Source organism: Contarinia nasturtii, unplaced genomic scaffold (genome assembly GCF_009176525.2).
Source record: "Contarinia nasturtii isolate CC-2019 unplaced genomic scaffold, AAFC_CNas_1.1 Cnas_scaffold_1037, whole genome shotgun sequence".
NCBI classification, from domain to species: Eukaryota; Metazoa; Arthropoda; class Insecta; order Diptera; family Cecidomyiidae; genus Contarinia; species Contarinia nasturtii.
The window spans coordinates 2,114,695-2,131,575 of NW_022198383.1; the positions used below are offsets into that span (position 1 = coordinate 2,114,695).

Sequence of the window (16,881 nt, forward strand, 5' to 3'; positions counted from 1 at the left end):
CTATGAACAGCAAAGAACGCTGTTGCACTCGTACACACAGCATTTGCATGCTATCTCCGCTGAACTCCGCACAGTCCCGTCATCGATAAAATTACTCCGCAAATGAGTTATATGGGAATTGTTTATCGTATTTTTTGCCATATATTCACAGTCTCTAAAACCGATACAAAAAATAGCTACTAAAAATATCAAATAACTACTTAATTTTTTTGTAAACCATTTATTTTCAATTTTACATAACTCGAAATAATTATGTCAATAATATGTAGAAAGACATTTAAAATTTGAGACTTTACTAAAGCAATCAGATATATTGTGCCACCCATAAAACAAATTGTACACATACAGCAGCGGCGGTGTGAATGCATGCGGCAATGTAACTGTGTAAAATCAGGTAAAATGCATTCGAATGGCACAAAGTGTTTGCTGCACAAATTCCACACAATGTATTATTTAAGCCTTTCCATTAAGTATAAACATTTAATAATTTTACTGCTTTTAGTCATTACATTGTATTTTAAAAAAAATGCATTAAATATAGAATTTATTTGAGAATTTTCACATTTTATATCCCTTTTTATTAAACGATATAGAGAAATAATGAAAAGTATTTATCGCATCTGTTGATTTTTTTTCTTTTCGGAGCAGAGACAAATCGTCTGAGTGCATTTTTATCTAAAACATCTAATTGTAAATTGGAAGAGATGGAATGTTTGTTGAACACCATCGAAGCATGAAAACCATGTTGAAGCGGACATGATTCATTCGTTTATCATTTCACGTTCTTTTTCATTATTATAAAACAGTCTGGTTGAAAAGTACTTTCAACCGCAACGGAATAACAATATAGCGCAATCATTATACGGTAAGCTGGTGACTGTTTATGAATCATAAACACACATTAATAACAGAAAAAAAGGTAAAGAAAAGTAGCATAACTGGATCTTCACTTTTTTCTTCTTTCTTCATCTCCGTATCACTGTCATACATTGCCTTTCGTCTAAATCCAGCCCGCGGCTAATTGTTCGTTTGAATAGAAAAGAGGAGACATGAATATTTATTAATATGTGGTTATTGAACCATTTGAATATTGAATTTGATCAAACTATTTTTTTACAATCCGATTTCGGCTGTGGCAGAGAAAATTGAGATAAAAATAACCATAGGTATTAATTGGCACGAAAGACAGATGAATAATTCAACAAAAACATTTTAAGATCAGATTACCCTTCGAAAATAGTTATAATTCCATCACCTACACAGTGGACGAAGAGATATTGGCATCGATAACATCTGTTATAATTAAAGAGAATATTTTTAATTTTTCAAACAACAATTTTTTCGTTTTTTTTTTTTTTTTGCATTTTCATTAGGAAGAGCATTTTATTCGTCGAATATGTGTTTATAAAATTATTCGCAGTAAGAGTCATATTTAGTTCAGTTTCTTCATTCAAAAGTAAAAAAAAAAATATTTTTTTTACAAAGACATTGTATTTTATATGAAAAAGGTTGATATAATTAAAATACAATTTATCGCCACGTAAAACGGAATCAAGTAAGTAGACTTAGTGTTGCGGTTTTGATAAGTCGCTATTTTTAAGAGTTTTGAATGTGAATTGCCATAATCTATTAGTATAAAGACTACTGAGTTTCTTGTGACCTAGACATATATAACAACTTGTACTTTAAGCATAACAAAAGCATTCAATACAAAGTAAGTATTAAGTGATGGATTAATCTATACATTTCATTTTGTAACTAAGAATAATTTCAATTTTCTTGACCTTCTTTTCTGTCTGCTTTTTTTTGAAATTTTTTCAACGGAATTATTTGTAGTAGTAACCAACAACAATTCAAATCTATGGAAAATAAATGGAATTCTATCAATTCATATTGCATCTGCTTTAAAGAAGCTCCACTTTTCAAGTATCTATGCTATTCGAGCTGATAGCTTATCAGTGATTGGATTATTGGATTATTACTGAAAAGTAGACCTAGTATGCTCCTCGTACGAATCCAATTATCAGTGATACGGCTTATTCTAATTAAATTTTCTACTTTTTGGTTCCCAATATTTCGGACACTTTGTGTTTGATTGTCTGAGCTTTTTTCGAGATGTCTTGCAAAAGTGCTGGTCTATTGTCACCCCCTTCCACCGCCTGAGCGTTCTCATCACAATCGTCCTTCAATTTAACGTTGGTGTTTTTCTCATCTCCTGCCATTTGTTCTTTATTTTTCAAAAATTCTTCCGTCGAAATGCGTTGAACTTTTTCACCCTTTTCGGCTAAAATATCTTCGATATTCTTTTTGCCATTCATATCAGTGAACCAATTGAGATTGTCAGCAATTAGGTGATTATTTAGGCATTTATCACAGCGTACAATGACAACACCTTGTGAATAAGCTATTTTTGAAATTGTTTTGCTGTTTCGTGTATTACACACCTTGCACGTGTACGCCAAGTACAATTTCGTTTCAATTTTGCCCAATTCCGATTGTGTTTCTGCCTGCAGTTCCCGGCTTGCTTCGCCAATCGTTTTCGGGAATGTGTCTTTTGCATCATTCGATTTGGTCTTTGTTTTTAAATCTTTCGAATAAAATTGGATCGATTGCGTCAGCCGTATGGCATTGATATGTTTGACTTGATTCTGATTGGATACACTTTGTAATTTTATTGAATTATTGACTAGTTTTAGCGTTTGAAACGCTGTCCTCCGTAAACTAAACATTTCTATTCTCTTTTTTTATTGTATCGCGTGCACAAATCGATTGTTATTGTTTTTGATATGACACAATCTCTAACATGTCTTCACTGCGATCTCTTTCTTCTTTTTTCTTTCACCAACACCGTATGGCCTTGTATGAGACATATATATACACACTAGACGATTTAGTACGATTTTCGAGTGTCAATCTCAAGCACATAATCTGTTACGTTCAACTGTCAAAGTCAAACACAGAGTGAGTTCCAAAGTGAAGTTGCTGATATTGAACCACTAGCGATTACATCAATACAAATGAACGCACGTACGCAGGAAACATACGTTCACACATACAAACAAAAATGCGCCGAATAAACGAAGAGATGCAAATGCGTGTGTGTGTGTATACATCAAACAATGAACCGAAAGTCGTAGAACAAGCAAACTAACGAAGAGAACACCATCCCAGGAAAAAATAAACTCATAAAAACATCATTCTTTTTCGTTTCAGTTGTTTGCCCCATTTTGTTCACATTAAATTCTTCGAAAAGTGTTTTCGGTGCCGTATTTTGTGGATGCATTTTATAATTTTGTGAAACAAGTGCAAGTGAAAATGAATAGAAGAAATAAATTGATTCGTCGATGTTGATTACACACAATGATGCTGTTTGCGTCTGTTATTAGTAGGATTAAATGCAATTCCCAAAAAAATACTCCGCGAACAATGTAGAACATGAACAATTATTTAACTTTTGGGAATTGTTGTGCATCATTGTTTAAAGTCAATTGCGCGATAGTTTTCAGTTTAATTTCGGTTTGATTTTCGTTTTGATTTATATATTTCGGTATCATATTGATTTTCGGGTGGATTTGTACATATACACAGTGCATTGCGCTGATTATAAACAGATTGTGTATTTCTGTTCAGCACTGGTTTTCAATGCGGTGTGTTGCGTGAACCAGTTTTGGTGTGCTGCTCATAATGCCCAATAATTTATTTATTTTATTGTTGGTTTGTGCCAGTGTGCGATTTATTTATGCCGAAAATATCGAAAATAATTATAGTGATTGCCCCGAAAAATGCGCTTGCCGTAAAATCAACGACAATGGAAGTCTATTGAAAGTTAAGTGCGGCGGTTTACCACAAAACAAACTCACCAGCATCAAAGAGATAAACTTTGATAATATCAAATACGATGTGGTTCAATTGTAAGTTTATGCAAAAGATTTGTGTTTTTTTTTTCAATATGAAAGAAGTTATGATTTTTTGCAAATTACCAGACGAATGAAGAATGTGTCTGTTTTTGTGGTGACAAATGATGATTCATTGCCTGAAAACTACTATATTTTACTTGTGGTTATCATTTTTTTTTTTTTTTGTTCGAAACTTCTTCTTCTTTATGTGAATTTTTCAATTTAATTCAAAATGCATGTGCATTGTACCATTTTTTACGTGTAAAAGTGTTAAAACGTCTTCTTACACATATTTTCTGCTTTTCTTCTGTGATTCACATAGGGATTTGAGTAAAAATCAAATATCTACCATTGATGTTGTTGATTTTGCGAATTTCACAAATCTACGTCGTTTGGATTTGGGTGAAAATTCGCTGCGAACCATCGACAATAACACATTCGGTGAAATCAAATCGTTGGAGAAGCTCAAATTGTCGCTGAATTTAATTGTACACATATTTCAAGGTGCCTTTGATGGTTTACCACAACTAAAGCAATTGTAAGTATGAATTTTCTAAATTTTTCGATGTTTATCTAAATTACAATCGAAAATATTCGAATAGAAACATATCTGGAAATCCGTTGGCATGTGATTGTAATTTGCTATGGTTGATTCCGTGGTCATCGAATATGTCAGTTAAGCTTCAACCGGCACCAAAATGTGAGTCACCGCCAGTTTTCCGTGGTCTTCTGGTGAAAAAGCTGAAAGTCGGCGAAGATTTACATTGTGATACACCTTTGCAGCCATTGCTTGAGTTAAAGCCCGATCAAGATCAGGTAGACTTCAAACTAAATCCAATTATTACGTAAAACTCAAGTCCAATTCTCTTTTTTTTCAGGTCGTATTCGAAGGTGATCGCCTAACGTTGCGATGTCGTGCGCCCCGTGTTGCTGTTGGTTCACCAACAGATTCGGAAGACCTACCCGCATTATCTCACGTCTTTTGGGGTTTCAGTGAACAAATTCTGGAGCCCAATTCAACGGAAAACATCTATTTATCTGATCCACTCAAAAAGTTCCCATCAATTCAACTTGATGCGCACCATTTATCCGACAGTGGTCTATTAGATTCCATATTAACCATACCGTTTGTGACGCGAAATCATACTGGAACTTGGGATTGTCGATTGCGTTCAGATCAACCGACCCTATCGCGAAATATATCCGTTTTGATAATATCCGAGAAAACAACATATTGTCCGGCAAAAGAAACATCAAATAATAAAGGAAAGTACTCATGGCCCCGAACAATACGTGGTCGCATTGTAAAATTACCGTGTTCCGATGCGGACGATGTTGAAAATGATGCAGTGGCAACTTATCAATGCAGCAACACCGGTGAATGGATGGACTTGAATACGAATCAATGCTCGTATATGAATGAAATGACCAAAGTATTGGAACAATATGCTAAATTAAATTTCTCATTTGCACGGGGCAGCATTTTAGAGAGTGCCATTCGCCTGAGAAACTATACAAACATTGAGTCGGGAGTGAATCCATTTCGAGATCCCATGGATATAATATTTATCGCAAAAACCATCGATAATTATTTGGAATTTGTTGAAATCGAAAAAGATTTGGCAACCATTCTTCTGGACATTGTGTCACAAACAATGAAATTGGAGCCAAGAATACTGCAGAATGCACAAAATGTGGACGGTGCATGCACAAAAATAGTGCAAGCAGCCGAAACAGCAGCTGAATTTGTTGATCCGCCAGCACAAAAAGAGAATCTGGCAATGGAAACGTTTCGCGTGCGTGGTGACAATTTTTCTGGTATCACATGTTCGTGGTTCAAGACAGAGGATTCATTTGAAAAACATGAGAAACGAATTTTCCAATGTAATTCAGCAACGAATGGACAGGGTATTGGTGTTTATGAGCGTCATGTTGAAGCAGCGATTCAGATTCCAGCGACGATTTTCAATTCAGCCATTGGTTTTAACCCGGCCACAATATCACCGCAAAAACTGCTTGTTTCTGTATTTGCTGACAGCGGATTTTTCCCACATAATAAAACAGCAACGCCGTTTCGTGTAAAATCAAGCGTTATTGGTGCAAAAATATCGGCACGTATTGAGAATTTAACAGAACCGATTTACATAATGCTACGCCCTTATCCGTATCACAATGAAATTAGTGCACCGCGCCCAGTTTGGTGGAATCAGGAGCTGAACGATGGCAACGGCGGATGGACATTGGACGGATGTCAATCACCACAATTATTGCACGGTTTACTCGTATTCACATGCGATCGCCTCGGTTATTATGGTCTTCTACAGAATACAAAGTTCCTAAATGATTTTGACGATGAACGAACTGGTGCTCGTTTTCGCCTGTCACCGCCAGCATTTTACGTGGGTGGTATTTTCTTGTTCATTTGCACATGGATTAATATTGCTACCTATGTGGCTGCTGGCAATTCAATTCAAATGGCTCGACGCACAAAACATGCTCTCCTTAATACATGGCTTACCATGTCATTGTTGAGCTTCGTATTTACCGTTGGCATTTATCAAACGGAAGATTCTAGAGTTTGTCAATTGTTTGGTATTACAATACATTACTTTAGTCTATGTGTTTTATTGTGGATGTGCGTGAGTGCAAGTGCCATGTACAAACGAATCACGAAATCACGGTCGACTGAACGAAATCTATCGATACCATCGGATGAATTGCCAAAAGAACGGATTAAGAAACCAATTTTAGGATTGTATCTCGTTGGCTATGGCATTGCAATGATAATATGTGGTATAAGTGGTGCGGTTAATATGCAAGAATATGCATCGTATTCGTTTTGTTTTTTCGATTCGCGTCCATCATTGGGTGCGATCTATGTGCCAAGCATAATTCTATTGTCGTTTTTATTAATCGCATTTATTTGTATCAAATGTAATATGCTAACAACGGACGATGTTGGTCACATGTCGGAAGGAACACAAGCAACCGAAAATGTCGATTTAGATTTGCTCGAACCGAGTCTGTCGCAGCACAATGCAACAGTTGATCGTTACCAAAGCATAAGTTTGAGTATGCCGACGTCAAGTATTCAAGACGATCTGGAGCATTCGAACAGTGCACAATTAAAAGCTCATATCATTGTCTTGACTTTGTATCTGATCACATGGATTTCGGCAGCGATAAGCATCAATCCCTTCGCCGATCAAATCACATATGAAGAGGAAATTTTCAGTATGGTTTTCGCCACATCGGCCACAATCCTCGGTTTATTTTTGATATTTTTCTATTGCGTGGCACGAAGTGATGTGCGAAACCAATGGAGTATGTTAAGTTGTCGAAATTTTGGCCGTGGACAATGTTGTCGCACGAGAAATATCTCCGATTCAATAGAGCCGACTGTTGGTCCGGTTGTTACCTACCATCAAAATACGGGCACTCTTCGATCGTCATCACGTTCGAACAGTCAATGCTCGAAAAATCGGCAACCAAGCAACGGCATGCTCAAAGGCTACGAAATGAACAGTCAAACATTAAATCGAGCCGGTAGCCCGAATGGTGTTAGTAAAATTGGCAATGGCAATAATGTAAACTTAGTGTTAATGCATCGCCAACAATTTATGAGCGGTTCAGTGACTGGACCCGGGTCGGAAATTGGTGCCGACGTCTTTTATAATCCAAAACAAATAAATGTTGCGCGTAAATTTTTCAAAAAACAAAAACGCCTACAAAAACGTAACAACTTCGAATTGCAACGAAATCGCGATTTGGAAAGCATGAGCGATGCATCGTCGATGGTATCGTATCCGCGGCAACAACAAATCTCTATGTTTAGTTCAAATAGCAAAGTAAATAATACAAATATTCATGTCGATCCGAAAAATTTCACCGACAATCCATTCAATCTCAAAGAGAGTTGCGGTGCAATGAACTCCGATTTAACCGGCAATAAATCGACCAACCTAAATCCAAATATTTTGTCAGACAGTTGTAATGAAAGCGATCTGGTGGATACGGATCGTATAATAATTGGTGCGGAGAATTTGCGAGCGATTACACAAAATCGTCCGAAAATAAATAATACCGCTGTTCAATCGACATCACAAATGGTTGCAAATATTTACACAAATATACCGGAAACAATTCAACCACAACATGAAATTGTAACAATGCGAGCCGACGATAAGTATGGCAAACAAAAGCCAATTTTCGATGAAGAAGACGAAATAATTGATGATAAAACATCGTTGATTGCGACAAATGATTTAGAAGAAAATCTCGAAACTGAACCATTGTGCAATGAATCGAATCCAACCGATACATCGACAATTGATGATCAATCGGTAAAAACATTACCTACATGCATCGGAAATGTATCAATCGAACGACTGGCAAATAGTCCAATCAAAGCAATGAATACAATTGGTTTGCCAACCATTTCGGTAACCGATTTAAACGATAGCATTGATCAAAATGGTTCAAGTGATTGTGAAGAAACCGATTTACTTTTGCTCGATCCAAATGAAGAGTATATTTCAACGCCGTTGGAAATTTCATCGCAACAACCGCACGATTTTGTGTATCCAATTCGTAAAACCAAGTCATTGAATAATGTCATACCGAGCGATGATTTCGCGGCGAGTCCGCTGGTCGAAAGTCAAACACGAAGCATTTCATGCACAAATATGTGTTTGTTTGGCATTCCGATGCCAACTGGTATGCCGATGGTGATTAAAGAATCATATCCGGCCAGCAGTAGTCCGGTTCTAATTTCGCCGAGCCTTTGTGATATTAATGATATTAACGAAATGGTACAGCCAATTCCGCCGATTAAACCATCCACATCGAATGGCATTGTGCATAGTTTTCAAAATCGTCGCATTCATTTGGAGAGTACGCCAGCCGGCAGTGAAAATAGTCTGTACTTTGGACGAAATGGAATATCACGAAATTTCACATCGAGCCCAACCAATGAAAGTGATATCAACTATCAAAATTCAGAGCTCAGCATACGTAGTCATGAACTGTATGCACCACCAGATAATGATCTCAATATGACACTGACCGGTGATGGTTGTTCACAGTTTTTCAATTCATATCAACCGTCCGAAATAAGCGATTTCGATTTGGACGATGATTATAGTGGACACTTGCGTACTCGGGCCGAGGAACGACTACTTGGCAGTGGTGGAAATCAAGCAGGTCGAAGAACGGCCATCGCACCCACCGAATCCGACATTGAAAACGACGAAACCGAAGATATTCTCAATGATAGTCAGTCGTCTATCGATGAATTGTACCAACAAATCACAAGAGGCTCCGTGCGAAAAGCGCCAATTCGTAAAGTTGTTGCCGAAGAAGAAGAGAGCAGTCAAAGCAGTATTATTTCATTTGTTGAACCATCCACCGAACAACGATAATGACAAACATTTTAATGTTACTTTTTGCATTGTTTTGTTTAGCTTTGCTAATACTTTCCAAACAAACTTTATATATATATATATATTTGAAACAAAAAAGAAAAGAAAAGAATGTTTGTAATAACTCTCAACTTCCGCAAGATATAATTTGTCAAGACTTTAACTTCCATTTGCCATTTTTTTTTTTTAATTTCAATTATAATATATATTCACGTTCATTGAGAAAAAATCTATTTATACACAGAGAAAGAAGAGAAACGAATCGATTTAGGTATAATATCGTATTTTAGAAAATGGTTTTTTTCTCTTTCGGATTGCATATTTAAGTATTTATATTAAATACTAACGTTTAAGTGTTGATCCCATTATAAGCATTTTGTAGGTCTATTTACAAAAAAAATGAGAATATTGGACAAAAATTGCCTATGAATTCGACCGCATACAACGACAATGTCAATTTTATATAACGGATGCTATTCTAGCGTTTAGAAATGAAGAAAAAAAATGAAATAAAAATCGCGCTTTGATTCGCTTTAGATGTTTAATATTTAACACCTATTTATTTAAGTTGATTTTCGATTTCTTACACTATTTACTATCACGAAATTGCATTTTGCTAATCATTTTTTTTTTTCAAATTTAATTTTTAATCGTAAAATTGATTGAATAATATCTTCAAAATTACACAAAAATTGATAACAAACAGCAAACCGAAGATTTCGATTCTACAATGCGTGAAGTTTTAATATTTTGATTTGACGCGTTTTAGAAACGATTAATAACAGATAGAGCAATAGATACGTATATTGAGGTTTCCATCCGTTGGATAAAAAGACTGTAAATTCATTTTCAATGCAATAAAATAAATGGAAAAATAGTCAAAATTTAATCGACGTTTTGTATCTTTATTTTCAATCTTTTCATTTTACCATTTCATAGCCAAGAAAAAGATATTTAAAAGGTCACAATTTTGGCCTGAATGAATGACTTTGCATCTAAAACATTAATGAATTTGACATAAATATTGGAAATTTTTATCGATAAAATAATTTAGCATTATCACCTCCTTTGGCTACATCAAACGGTGTCCTTCCCTTCGCATCTGTTGCATAAATTTGGGCGCCGTATCTAAGTAGAACTTCAATCGCTTCCGTATTCCCTGGAAAATTGATTAAATTGGATATTCATATATACGGCCAGTTTTAAATTTATGATTGAATGATCCTATTCGTAACATTATTTTTCATAAATTTCAGCGATTTTTTATGGCAAAAACTTGGTTTATTGACAAATGAAAAAATCTTCTTTTCTCTTAAAATTACCATATTCTGCAGCTTCATGGAGTGGCGTCTCTTTGTAATAATTTGTAGCATATACATTAGCTCCGTGCTTGATGAGAAATTCTACTACATCCTTATTACCTGGAATATTAATAAAATAATTAAGCATTGAAAGAAATTGATAGTTCAACTCGGCCGTTTGGTATCGGCTGTACGCGATAATTACCATTTTCTGCAGCTTGATGGAGTGGCGTCACTTTACCATACTCCGTTTGAGCATTTACATAAGCTCTGTGTTTAATAAGAACTTCTACGGCATCCTTATTACCTGAAAGGTTAATAAAAACAATCAAACATCGAATGATTTATTTTAACTCGATTTTTTGGACTATTACCATATTTTGCAGCTGAATGTAAAGGAGTATAGCCCCAAGTATCGCTTGCGTGAATATCAGCTCCATGTTTAATGAGAAGTTCTACGACATCCTTATTACCTGAAAGATTAATAAAAAAAATCAAATATTGAAAGAAAATCCAAGTTTAACTCCGTTCTTAGACCAGGTATTATTACCATTTTCCACAGCTTTAAAAAGTGTATCATCTAACGACTTTCTGCCTATTTCAGCTCCGCCGTTCTCGATGAGAAGTTCTACAACATCCTTATTACCTGAAAGGTCAATCAAGTGATGAAACATTGAAATTAACAGTTAAACACGCTAGTATTATTACCATTTTCTGAAGCTACAAGAAGAGGTGTTTCTGAATATGTTTTTCTTGCTTTTACACTAGCTCCGTGTTTAATGAGAAGTTCGGCAACATCTTTATTTCCTGAAAAGTTAATCAAACAAAATTAAATATTGAAAGAAAATCATAGCTAAATTCCATTCTTTGGACTATGTTTTATTACCAGTTTTTGCAGCTTCGAAAATTGGCGTCATTCCTTCGTCAGCTCTTGCGTTTACATTAGCTCCTTGTGTGATTAGAAGTTCGACAACACAGAGATTATCTGAAAATTAATCGGAAATGAATTCATAGTTCAAGTCGTTCGAATTGCGTATTATTACTATGTTTCACTGCTTCATGGAGAGGTGTCGTTCTATCTACTAATTTGCCTGTGATATAAGAACGATAAGGATCATTGTCATCGGCACTATCTGAAACGTTAATTAAATAAACGAAAAATTGGAGGAAATTCATAATTCATTGTTTGGACTATATACTCAGATAATGTTACACTGAATGTCGCTTCTGATGCCATGCTATGCTTATTACAATCTATGAATATTCACACAAAATATAATAAAACATTTCTGCATGCTCTACATTGCGCATTTTATTTCGTGTACATCGTGCAAGATCTGAGAGGTTTAGCTGATTATAATTACCATAGAAGCTGCCAGTCCATACTTGTTCTTTTTTTGCTCCGAGAAGGTCGATTGCATCCTTATAACCTGAAACGTAAATTAAACAATTATGCACTTATTCGTATCTACCTTTACAAGCGATGTGATATTACAAATATATTCCGAGGAGACAAAGTTAATTGCACTGGAAGAATTTGCGGTCAAAATTTCATCAGGAAGAGTAGTCTGTTCCTGTTCAATTTGATGCAATGCACTCGTGTTAACTGACGTTATATTCAAATTGAGAATCAAAGCTGAATATTGTTTAATTCTTTGTTGTAATGTTGTGACGTTTCCAAATGACTCAATTGATTCGTTTGCAACTCGTAGAAAATTCAATTTGTCATGCATATCGCTCCTCTCATCCAATTTCTCGTGTAATGCTTCCAATAATTGTTGATCGAAATTTGTTAGAACAACCGAAAAATCGAACGAGCTTTTTGTCGAATTCAATACATTCTCTTCACCAGCTATAAGTGTTAAGCCAGCACAAAAAACCAAAGTAAATAACGAAATCATTTTGTACCCGGAACTACTGAGTTCAAAATTTGAATATAGAATGATTGTTTAATCACTTTAATCAAAGCAGCCCAAATTTTTATACATTTAGAGATGAAAGTGGCGCGTGTATGAACGAACAAGTGGCATGATCAACATTCGAATTTCATGTTGTGCGTAATCACATCATATGTGAACTCAAATCGTATTGAACTTGAACTCTTATCACTAACCCACTACGAAATTACTATTTTTTGTAATGTTTTGCTTCTTCAACATCTTCGAGATTGCTTTTTTAAGAAAGTGGAAATTACCAGTCAACTGATAATTAACTACCATTTTAGTCCGAATGGTGTTAGCAAAATTGTCAATGAAAATAATGTAAATTTAGTTTTAATGCATCGTCAACAATTTATGAGTGGTTTGATGACGGGACCAGGTTCAGAAATTGATGCCGATGTCTTTTACAATTCAAATCAAATAAATGTGGCACGAAATTTTTTCAAAAAACAAAAATATGAATCATCATCACCAAAATCCATTGAGATAAATGAAAGTAAAATTTTTGTAAAAATATGAAATAAATTAAATATTTTAAAAACATATTAATTCATCTTTAATCAAACGAAACGGTTTTGAAGAATTGTTTTTTTTATTTAATTTTAAATCTAGTACTTCATTGCATGTAGTTCATTCAAGCGATTTGACAGTTCTTCGAACACATTGACGATTCGGTTGTTTGATTTGTAGCCAACTTAATCTCAATCAGTCGTGACTTTTTTTACTCTGTCGTAAGACTAAAAAGTCACAAGAACAATCAACCAAAAACTTCAGTGAAAAATCGAAATTTTATAAGTGAAAACTTTGATTGAATAAATATTATAGTCAATGATCATGAATGTGATTACAAAGTCTGGTAATTTGGCACCATATTTGCGTGGTGCAACGCAAGTTGTTACCAGCAATGTTAAATTCACGGCACCAGTGAATACATCACCTGAACTGTGTGTTGCAAATTCATTTGATATCTCCAAAACTCTATCAAATAATTCGCTTGCCGCTCAAAATTCGGTCGTTGGTGGTGAGTATTATGAAACCAAACAATATTCAAGTGCGCAAAAGGTATTTTTCGGTGAATTACGTGTTATTTTGCTTGCATGAAAATTGATTGAACTAGGTTACGTAACCCATATGAATTTGTTCTATTATATATATTTTGACAGCTAAAAATCAAGTGCGACTTTACTCAACCTCTCATCGTGATGTGAAAGTACCATCGTTTGATGCTTACCGATGGAGTCACAAAAAGGACCCAACTCGTGCCACCGACAACGAGAAGCAAATGACTTACCATTATCTTGTCACTGGAGGTTTGTATGCACCGTCAAAACCAACAACAACAACAACAACAACAATGGCCTTGCATAATAACATTGAATGTTCTTTAATCTTGAATAGGAATGTGGGCAGCTGGATTGTACAGCACCAAGGGTACAGTGCGTTCACTTTGCGAATATATGGGAGCTGCTCGTGATGCTCTCAGTATGGGAACAATTGAAGTTAAATTGGGTGACATCCCCGAAGGAAAATCAGTCACATTTACATGGCGTGGTAAACCATTGTTTATTCGTCATCGTGTTGACACCGAAATCGCAAAGGAAGGAGCCGTACCATTGAGCGAATTGAGAGATCCACAAACTGATTCAGTATGTTAATTCTGTTTTTTATTCGTTTATACATAACCATTTGAAAACGAACTAAAACCAAATTCATTTTCTCCGTAGGAACGTGTGAAAGATCCAAAATGGTTGATTGTTGTCGGTGTATGTACTCACTTGGGATGCGTACCAATTGCCAATGCTGGTGATTTCGGTGGATACTATTGCCCGTGCCACGGTTCCCATTACGATGCATCAGGTCGTATTCGTAAAGGTCCAGCTCCACTCAATCTAGAAGTACCAGAATACACATTCAAAGATGATGTTGTTCTTGTCGGTTAAACATACAATGTGAATTTTATTAATAACCAAAACAAAATGATAAACTAATTTACCATTTGCTGAGTTTGTCCCTGAACTTAAAGGAAAAAAATATCTAAATAAATTGTATAGATCAAAATTAGATGGGATTTTTGTTTATATTGGAAATCATTCAATTGAAACGAACGATTTGAATGAAAGTTATGGAATTCTATGGTTTAAGCACTAATGAAGCAGCGACTGCAAATAACAACAACACTTGAGGCAAAATAAGAGATGGCTAAGAAAATCAAGAAACAATTGCGAATATTTGTCTTAAATTCAAAACTAATTGTTTGCTATTATTTGATTTGCTATTTTTTATTTAAAAAAACGGCCTCATTTCATATAAATTCAAAGATTTTTTTCTTCTAAATCTAGTACTTCGTAAAATGTGTTGCATATATTTCATTTGGAAGATTCTCTATATATCCGAACAACACTTTTGCGTCGTTGATATCATTTATTCAATAGTGACTGAACATGAATATAATTGCAAGGTCAGGAAATTTGGTAATATTTTTGCGTGGTGGACCGCAAATCGTTGCCAACACTATTAAAGTTTCGGCATCAGTCTATAATTCGGACAATTCACTTGTCGCTCAAAATTCGATCGGTGGTGGTAAGTATTACAAGTGCCAACAATATTCAAGTGCGCAAAAAGTAGTTCTTCCTGTGAATTCGTAATTACGTTGTTTTTTTTAAATGCATCGAAGCAAAGATAATGTACGCAAATAAAATAAAATCTTCTTTTGTATATTATTTTTCGCTCTGGGCGTCTCAATATTGAACAATAGTTTTTTCGTGAATAATGTGAATTATACCTCTTAATAAAAATATCGTAGTTCACACTGAAAATCGGTTTTTAGAAACAGCCGACACTGCTTGTGTTGATGATTTTTTCATCCTTTTAGCTAGAAAACAAGTGCGACTCTATTCTATGTCGCATCGTGACATTAAAGTGCCATCATTCGATGAATACCGATGGAGCCATAAAAAAAATCCAGCTCGCGCCACTGATAATGAGAAGCAGATGACTTACCACTACCTCATCGTTGGAGGTTTGTATAACCACTAATATCATCGATGGCCTTGCATAATAATGACGCATGTTCTTTACTCTTGAATAGGAATGTGGGCGGCTGGAATGTATGGTGCCAAAGGTACTGTGCGCTCACTTTGCGAATATATGGGAACAGCTCGTGATGTTCTCAGTATGGCTTCGATCGAAATTAAATTGGCTGACATTCCCGAAGGGAAATCAGTCACATTCTCATGGCGTGGTAAGCCATTGTTCATACGCCATCGTGTTGACAGTGAAATTGCCAAAGAAGAAGCGGTACCATTGAGTCTATTGAGAGATCCACAAACTGATGCGGTATGACTACTTTTAATTTTTGGACATATCCAATCCAAAAGCCAAAAACACAAAACTTAAACGAATGATTTTTCTTTATAGGAACGTGTGAAAGATCCAAAGTGGTTGATCGTTGTCGGTGTATGCACCCACTTAGGATGCGTACCAATTCATAATGCTGGTGATTTCGGTGGATACTACTGCCCGTGCCACGGTTCGCATTACGATGCATCAGGTCGTGTTCGTAAGGGTCCGGCGCCACTCAATCTAGAAGTACCAGAATACACATTCAAAGGAGACATTGTTATTGTTGGATGAACACACAATACAATTATTTATGATTTTTATGCATTTGTCCCCCTAAATGGGTATATTAGAAATCTTAAAAATGAAATCTTTACAGTTCATACGATACAACATTTCATAAACAAAAACCAACTTTTGGTGGATTTAAGAAAAAAACGAAGACGTTTTTTATAAAAAGAATCAGGAAGAGCAGACAATTTTTGACCTTTTTGGTTGATATTCAAAATTTAATTCATAGTTTCCATATTTTGTCATGTTTTAACATTAATTTTTCAGACTTTCTTCAAATGTTTACTTCAATTTCATCAGATTTAAAATTGAAAATGAATCTAAAAATAATTTATTTTACATATTTCATCTTGTGAAAACAAATATTCAAACAATCTATTTAGCTATTTGATAGATAGATGTCAATAAAGTGCTTTGTAAGCTTTCATTCGAAAAAAGCTGTTTCAAAAATCTTTCCAATCAGTTGCTTACTTATTTTGATTGTTGCGCGAATTAAGAAACCGTTTGGTTTCATGAACAGTACAATGTTTTAAGATTGAAATAAAACAAGTGAGACAGCTGCAGAGTGACATTGTGTGGCTTTATTGTTCCTCGTACAAAACGGAACTAAAGGCTTTGTGCCGCTGTTGATAATTTATATGTGCGAAATGTACTATAGTTCTTATCGGTGATAAAGTACAATAGTATATTAATT

General features: G+C 35.1%; 5 protein-coding genes and 1 long non-coding RNA gene across 7 annotated transcripts; 3 read left to right on the plus strand and 3 right to left on the minus strand.

The window, feature by feature from the left end:
* Positions 1-1,368: 1,368 nt before the first annotated feature.
* On the minus strand, positions 1,369-2,942 carry LOC116343947 (uncharacterized protein C24H6.02c-like). Its single transcript, XM_031772279.1, has one exon. It carries the CDS (start codon positions 2,727-2,729, stop codon positions 2,055-2,057), a length of 675 nt encoding a protein of 224 aa, XP_031628139.1. The 5' UTR covers positions 2,730-2,942; the 3' UTR covers positions 1,369-2,054.
* Positions 2,943-3,083: 141 nt separating this feature from the next.
* Positions 3,084-10,205, plus strand: LOC116343685 (adhesion G protein-coupled receptor A3). The gene is made up of 5 exons (XM_031771891.1): positions 3,084-3,911; positions 4,219-4,434; positions 4,499-4,712; positions 4,775-9,313; positions 9,365-10,205. The coding sequence occupies exons 1-5, from the start codon at positions 3,685-3,687 to the stop codon at positions 9,365-9,367; spliced, it is 5,199 nt and encodes a 1,732-aa protein (XP_031627751.1). The 5' UTR covers positions 3,084-3,684; the 3' UTR covers positions 9,368-10,205.
* Positions 9,844-12,810, minus strand: LOC116343687 (poly [ADP-ribose] polymerase tankyrase-2-like). Of its 2 annotated transcripts, XM_031771895.1 has the most exons (12): positions 12,113-12,810; positions 11,982-12,047; positions 11,661-11,750; positions 11,504-11,602; positions 11,326-11,424; positions 11,168-11,263; positions 10,992-11,090; positions 10,823-10,924; positions 10,639-10,737; positions 10,380-10,475; positions 10,246-10,311; positions 9,844-10,151 (listed from the first exon to the last, which is right to left on the minus strand). In XM_031771895.1, exons 1-11 carry the CDS (start codon positions 12,516-12,518, stop codon positions 10,271-10,273), a joined length of 1,293 nt encoding a protein of 430 aa, XP_031627755.1. In that variant the 5' UTR covers positions 12,519-12,810; the 3' UTR covers positions 9,844-10,151; positions 10,246-10,270. The 2 variants fall into 2 exon arrangements, with proteins under 2 accessions (XP_031627755.1, XP_031627754.1); XM_031771894.1 differs by lacking the exon at positions 9,844-10,151 and having other exon boundaries at positions 10,189-10,311; positions 12,113-12,809.
* Positions 12,811-13,263: 453 nt separating this feature from the next.
* Positions 13,264-14,609, plus strand: LOC116343689 (cytochrome b-c1 complex subunit Rieske, mitochondrial-like). Its single transcript, XM_031771898.1, has 4 exons — positions 13,264-13,578; positions 13,721-13,867; positions 13,956-14,203; positions 14,282-14,609. Exons 1-4 carry the CDS (start codon positions 13,386-13,388, stop codon positions 14,495-14,497), a joined length of 804 nt encoding a protein of 267 aa, XP_031627758.1. The 5' UTR covers positions 13,264-13,385; the 3' UTR covers positions 14,498-14,609.
* LOC116343693 lies at positions 14,200-16,775 on the minus strand. The gene is made up of 2 exons (XR_004201351.1): positions 16,659-16,775; positions 14,200-16,139 (listed from the first exon to the last, which is right to left on the minus strand). It is a non-coding gene; the product is annotated as an uncharacterized LOC116343693 (long non-coding RNA).
* LOC116343691 (cytochrome b-c1 complex subunit Rieske, mitochondrial-like) lies at positions 14,929-16,560 on the plus strand. The gene is made up of 4 exons (XM_031771902.1): positions 14,929-15,137; positions 15,430-15,576; positions 15,646-15,893; positions 15,975-16,560. Exons 1-4 carry the CDS (start codon positions 14,999-15,001, stop codon positions 16,188-16,190), a joined length of 750 nt encoding a protein of 249 aa, XP_031627762.1. The 5' UTR covers positions 14,929-14,998; the 3' UTR covers positions 16,191-16,560.
* Positions 16,776-16,881: the final 106 nt, after the last annotated feature.